This window comes from Microtus ochrogaster, chromosome 21 (assembly GCF_000317375.1).
Source record: "Microtus ochrogaster isolate Prairie Vole_2 chromosome 21, MicOch1.0, whole genome shotgun sequence".
Lineage (NCBI taxonomy): Eukaryota > Metazoa > Chordata > Mammalia > Rodentia > Cricetidae > Microtus > Microtus ochrogaster.
This window is the reverse complement of record NC_022022.1, coordinates 26,659,798-26,666,752: the sequence shown is the minus strand read 5'-3', so window position 1 is coordinate 26,666,752 and position 6,955 is coordinate 26,659,798. Positions and strand designations below refer to the sequence as shown.

The window sequence follows — 6,955 nt, the reverse complement described above, 5'->3', positions numbered from 1 at the left end:
TTTTTGGTTGTTTTGTGTTTTTTTGTGAAAAACTAAAGCACCAACAAATTTTTACGGATTTCTGAGGAATTGCTAACCAATTATACACATCTTCAAGTGCATTTTTGACTCACGCGGGGCAAAGACACCTGCATACCTGGAATGGCACCAGGGGCCTGGGCAGGCCAGAGGTGCTTACCTTGCTTGGAGTTGACGTCGGACGGGATGTGCGACGGGTGTGATCCTGGAGAAAAGTGCTCGTCGCTGTAAGTGATGAGGGGGGTGAGAGGATGGACGGCGTGAGAAGGCTGCACCACCGGGACTTTATTTGACTGCAAAGTAACCACAGGGTCGGTCGTTAATATGGCCTCCTGACGACTGTCTCCTCTCCTCCTCCCCCCAAGAAAAAAAGAGTCACACAGGAGCAGTAGGCAGTCATTGTGGGAACACAAGAGCCATGTCGTCATGGCCAGTTGCCAGCATTTCTACAGCAAATAATCTTAAGTACAAGAATATCCCACCAAGAGGCTGTTGGTGGTTTCACCAGTGCCCTGCAGAGGTTGTCTGGCCACTGTGTGTCACATGACCCGACCCTCTGGACACACATGCTTACACTTCCTTCTCATCCCCTCCTTACTTCCTGTTTGATAAAGAGCTGCTAGCATAAAAGTCATGATCTAAAAGCTCTCCACTCGTACATATGTCTAGCTGTAAAAGAAAACTCAATGAGAAACTGTTGTTATGATACACGAGACAGACCTGGGCAGGTGGGGGGTGTGGTGGCGTTTCAATTGTATTTTAATAAATAAAGACTGCCTGAAGACCTGAGAGTAAAACAGTCCCACTGGTCAGCCCTACAGACCAGGTTATGGTAACACACACCTTTAATCCCAGTAGCCACACTACTTGATGTAGAAATTGGGTGGTGCATGCCTTTAATCCCAGCCCTAGAGAGGAATATAAGACGGGGTGAGACAGTTATCAGACACAGTCTCAGTCTGAGATTCCTAGAGGAAGGATCGCCATTTGAGACTGAAGTCGAGGTAAGAGCCAGTGGCTGACTATTTTGCTTTTCAGATTCAGGTTGAACACCAATTTCTAGTTTTTATTACTTGTGCTTCATTTGGCACCCACGTGGACCCTGACTCCGTGCCTCTCGGAACTGGCTCAAAAGGTCCTAGTCAAAGGCCTCCCACCTCCACCTGCCTGGCTTGATTTCACCTACTGAATGGGTTTTTTTGGGGGGGGGTTGTTTATCTGTTTTGCCAAAACCCTGCTGCAGGGGAACTACCCCTCTGGTGGACCCGCCGGTGACTTGGCAATTTCCTGGGCACACACACGCTTTTCTCCCCTGCCGCTTTCAGCAACGTGTGCAGCTTCTGGTTTGTGTTCCCGGCTCCTGAGCTCTGGGTTCCTTGGTATTCTGGCCACCAAAAAACTCTCTCTGTGTTCGGAATTGATTTAATTGTTCTCAATTTGTCACTCATATTTGTCAGTATTTAATCAGTGCCAACACGGAACTGACCAGGACTGTTCATGCTGCTGCAGGTCACATCTCTCTGCAATGTGCCTGCAGCTGCAACATCTACTGGCTAATAAAGATACCTACAACAATTTACCAAAATCTCACAATGGAGGCAAGTTCATTTGATTAATAAATAATCAATAAATATGAAAGTTATATAATGGCAGATCATATCACCATCCAGGAATTTAATAACCTTTTTGCCTATACTATGGATGATATTCTGCAAGGCTTGTATGGTTTTTCTGATGCATCCAATTATTTGATATTGGGACTTAGCTTTGTTTTTCATATTATATCCTTAAAAATAGTTTGATAACAGAGCCAAGAATGAGGCACTTTTAGAAATGATACAGTCTTTATGGACTAATAATGAACAGCTAGCTGAAAGGAATTATACCACTGAAAATCTAAAGCTAGCTGAAAAAATTAACACCATTGAAAAGGATAACATTAATTTGAGAGACAAAATTCAATCCATGTCAAAGAGTGCTGAAAAACTATCTGAAAGAACTCATATTGTCGAATTTGACAATCAAAATAATTGTTAATGATAAGTTAGCAGATAGAGTATCTCTCCAGGAAGGTACTCTGCATGCCATCCAAATAATATCCAAAGATGAGAAATGATCATTAATGAAAATTTTTCATACCTTCGAATCATATGTGCAAAATGATGAACAGAGGTTATGTTAGTCGATGAAATCTTTAGAAACATTTATAGGTTAAGAGACTCAGGCTTTCCAAAAGACAGTTGTAAGAAGATTTGAAATTATTGAGAAAATTATCAGAACTGATAGAGTGGGTGGTGGTACAAGGACAGATTTAGGATCGCCAGTATGTGTCAGAGTCAGAGATGACCTACCAAGGGTTTTAGTTACTTACCCTGTAATCATCTCTGACATTCCATCCAGTACTAAATCCCCAAAGGACTCAGAGAATGTAAATGGAAACCTATAGTATAGGTATGAACACTCTAAAGGAAATCAAGCAAGCAGTAGTATCTTACGGCATGCATTCACCATTTGTTAGGGAGATGGTGAAAACGTGGGCTTCAAGCAGTAAGACCACCTCACACGACTGCCTTCAATTAGTTGCAGTGGTCCTGGAAGACAGGCCACAACTACCATAGAAATGCTAATGGTGAGAAGAGGTTAAACTTTTAGAACAACAGGGAAGAAGCAAAAGGATTGAAGGCTTCCCAAGATCAAATTCTTGGTGAGGGCACTTATGCTGATCCACAGGCCTACAAACCAACCAAGCAACTATATACTGTGCATATTGTATGTATGTACGTGTGTATGTGTGTGCGTGTGTGTACACACGTGATTTGTAAGGAAACTTTCTTTTGTACTGGCAATCTGACTAGGGCTTTGCGCGTTCAACAGCTATTCCGTGAGGCACGTGAGACAGGCTTCAGAAAATTACCCCATCTGGGCGTGAACTCACTGCCATCTTCTCGTCTTAGTCTCCCAGGTAACTTGTATCACCAGGTCTAACTTACAGGCAAATTTTATTAAATTCGGAAGTCCAAAACTAAGTAACAGTACATTTTTTAAAAAGGATTCAGATTTGCCTGGCATGTATTTAAAATCTGTGATCATTTTGATTGTGGCACAGTTAAAAGTCCTCTTTTCCCTCTAGCCAGTGTGGTGGCGCATGTCTTTAGTCCCAGCTTTGGGAGGCAGGGGCAGGCGGGCTCAGGCCCGTGTAGTATGTATCGCAATTTCTAACCCAGCCAGGGTTACATAGTAAGATGCACCTCAACTAGATAGACTGATAGAAAAAAGTTCTCTGTGTTCAAGAAAGTGTTTACTAAATAAATCAGTAGGGCAATGACTTGAGATAGGCTCAACATTAAGATAACCGTTTTAAAAGAAACTCTAACTAATGGCAATATATTATGTTTGCATGCGTGCATGTGTGTGTGTGTCTGTGTATATAGAGAAGAGGAGGTTAGGACAGACAGTGGATGAGAGAGGAGGAGGGACAGATCGTGTAGATTCTCTTGCATCAGGTTCCTCAGTCCAGGCTTAGTGCTGTTTGCTGCCACCATGTCCCATCCCTAACATACTATCTTCTTGGAAACCCGGTGAGTGGACGTTAACCTTCATAAAGGAAATTCTATGCTAATTAACTGGCTTTAATCATTCCACTTCAAACCTGGTTCCATATGGTACATGCATACTCACAAATAATAACAACAACAGAATGAAAATAGAAAGAACCCGCCCCACTCCCCCAGAGGAAGGGAACGTGACACAGTTACACTCGATTTTTCAGCCATCTCCTAATTACAGCATCCTCAGGGGCTGTGCATTTAGGAACTGTACAGAGATGAGCAGCTCAGGCTACAGGGGAACAGAGTGCAGCGAACTCACTAGTCCAGGCAGGCCTGCACTGTAATTAGTTTGAATTAGTGACAATTTTACTGTGCTATGCCAGGCTGAGATGAATGTGAAATGAGTTTCTCAAGAAGTAAATCATCTTATTAAAAAGAAATCGAGGAAGTGGGCTGACGTGTGTCCCGATGTGAACTGGTCAGACGTATGAACATATCTCCATGACTAAGGGACTCCAAATACACTTCCATGTGGGGCTGCACCTATGTTACACACTCACTTTGAATTTGATGCTTTTTCTTTTTCTTTTTTTTTTTTTTTTTTACCAATTAAGTGCCAGAGTATCTTATTCCATGGGAAGGCCACCCTAAGGAAATTAAGAACAACAATCGTGGTGATGCTTATGGTTCTTTATACCTAATATTACAACTACCACCCAAAAGAAACTCATGAGCCCAAGAACAGCAGAAGCAGAAATTCACACTACTTTTGGACAATGAGAGGATTTCTATAGTGCTTACTGTAACAACTCTTAAGAAAAAAGTATCTTTGCAGATTGTTGGGCAATTATGCTTCTGCTTGATAATTACCAGGTCCTCTCTAATGGCAGCCTTTGCGTGGCTCATCTAGCCCTTGGCATTTATTAAACAGAGCACTATTATCAAAGCCACACGATTTTTCTCTACATATATTAACACAAACATCTATGCATATAAATGTGCAAAAGGCTTAAAAATATTTTAATGCTTTTCAAATGTTAATGATGTCATTTACTAACTATGTAAGAGGGGCCTCTGAAATACAAGGAATTCAGAATGTTAGGGAAGGTGGGCCAAGTAGGGGCAAAAATGATAAATTATTTTTTAAAGTAGAATAACAAAAAAAAAAAAACCTCGTCTCCCAAATTTGAAAACGAAATACATTTCAAGTCTAGTTTAGAATGACTACTCTGACTCTAATATTAAAAGTCTCAAAAGAAGCATAATTGCCAAGTAATCAGCAAAGATATTTTCTTAGGGTTGTTATCAACAGCATTGCAGAGATCTTCCGCAAGGATCTCTCTATTTTGCATGCCTTTCTTGTCTCCCGAGCTCCACCCTTAGGAACTCGCCTTGGCAGGCAATGCTCCTTAATGTCTGACCTGTCCCTCCAGCCATACAGCTCAGGCTCTGGTGCCATGAATTTTTGCTAAATTATGCTATCCTTGCTCTCCTCTTAATTTTACGGTTTTCAACACAGATTTGCTTTCCTGTGGGAAGGAGATAAGAGGCTAAGGATTTTAATTTAAGCCCTGGCCTTGTCTTATATTTTTGCAAGATGGATCGCACAAGCAGCAATGGTAGGTGTGTTAAAAGGCAACGTGGATTACGGCCATTTTTATGGCCAAAAATAAAAGTCGCACAAAATCTCAAGACGACGTGTGGGCAGAATTCCGAGGCCGCCTGAAGACCACTTCCACAATGTGTGTAAACGAAGTGCCGTGGACTGAAGCTACACAGAAGCTGCCTGCCACAGCGCTCCTGTGGCCTGCTGCCCTCGGTCCATTGGTGACATGATGAACACAAACACTGTCGGAACCTGGGCCCTGACACTTTGGTTATATTCTAAGTCAGAAAACAAATATAACCATTCTGAATTCTAGTTGTCTCAACCCCAAACGCTATGATGTATTTTTTCTGGGAAAAATCATAAAACCACTCCCTAAATCTATCTCACGGCAACATCCCAGGCAGCGGCGCATGGACGTGGGTGCCGGTGTGTCCACTTATTAAGTGGCTGAAAGTTTCCCAAGCACCATTACAGTCCTGATAACACAGATGTGATCTCTATTATCACACGACTTCTCATCCAGGGGCCCGGAGATGGAGACAGGCAGCACTGTGGGGAGTGTGTGCTGGAGATGGACACTTGAAAAGACAGGAATGAGCTAGATCTGACACGTAAGCATCACGTGATACGAAGTGGAAGATGGGGAAGGTGGCGTGCATGGGTCTAGAACTGTGCCTTCGCATCATGGTCAAGTTGCAAGAAACCTAAAGAACAATTACAGTCCTGGCCTCTTAAAAGGCAGGAAATAGAAGCAGACATCATCACGGGGTGGCCAGGGAAGCCAGTACTATTGGCAATACTGCTACAGCCCAGCCCACCACTTAGCTCCAGCAAACACAGTGGCAGTGGTGACAGGGATGGGGGACTGGGGGCTGCCCTACACATTCTCCCAAGCCTGAAAGGCCCACCACTGGGCAATCCTACCATGTTGAACATGACCAAGTGCTTACTGTAGGCTGGCACTGTGTCCACAAGCCCTTCTGAGGCAGTGTGGTTATCACCCTCTTACAGACTAGACAGCTACATGGAGGCACTCGATAACTCTCCCAAGGACATGGAGCTAGCCTGGCAATGTTTACGAAGCCTGGCTCTGGAAGCCAAGTATATTTCCAGCATATGACGTGGCCTTGGACTCCGAGCTGACCATCCTGGTCATAGCTGACAGTGTGTGACATCTATGTGATGACTCTGTGGTCTCTGTCCCCAGCCCAGGAACTGCCTCAGACAAAGAAGCACCTCAGCAGAGGTGGTCAGAGCAGCAGAGACTCAACAGCCACCTTTCTCCCCACAGCTGGAAAACATCCCAAGGCAGGTTGGCTGGCTGCCGCCCAGGCGGGACCCTGCAGCTAGGAACCGCTTTGGCATCACAGCCAATAAAACCCACACCTCCTGTGGACATGAAGTGGGTGCCACTTAGGGATCTGAGAGGCATCTCCAAAGCCAGGTTCCCAGAAATGACCCACTCACCACTGGCTGGCACTAGGGTGTCCCGAAAGTCGTCATTCCCTGATGTGGTTCTGGGAAGGACTGAACGTGGTTCACCTCCCTCCCAGCTGAGGCCCTGGGCCTGCTGGGAAGTGAGGGAACTGAGTGAGCGGCAGGTCAAACTGGTAGTCTATTTCCAGATGCCAGCTAAACAAACAGCTTGGGGTCTAGCCGGGCACAAAGCTGGTGCATGTCGCTACCACAGCCTGTGCATCTTATCAGTGGCATGCAATCTCTCTCTCTCTCTCTCTCTCTCTCTCTCTCTCTCTCTCTCTCTCTCTCTCTCTCTCTCTCT

The 6,955-nt window shown here is 44.4% G+C and overlaps 1 protein-coding gene across 4 annotated transcripts in view; it reads right to left on the bottom strand.

The window, feature by feature from the left end:
* Nucleotides 1-6,955, bottom strand: part of Lef1 (lymphoid enhancer binding factor 1) — a 110,303-nt gene that overhangs the window by 36,184 nt on the left and 67,164 nt on the right. For all 4 annotated transcript variants that reach the window (XM_026784190.1, XM_005357290.3, XM_005357291.3 and 1 more), the window contains exon 4: nt 179-311. In XM_026784190.1, the coding sequence (XP_026639991.1) occupies nt 179-311 (133 nt within the window). The remainder of the gene's footprint in view (nt 1-178; nt 312-6,955) is intronic.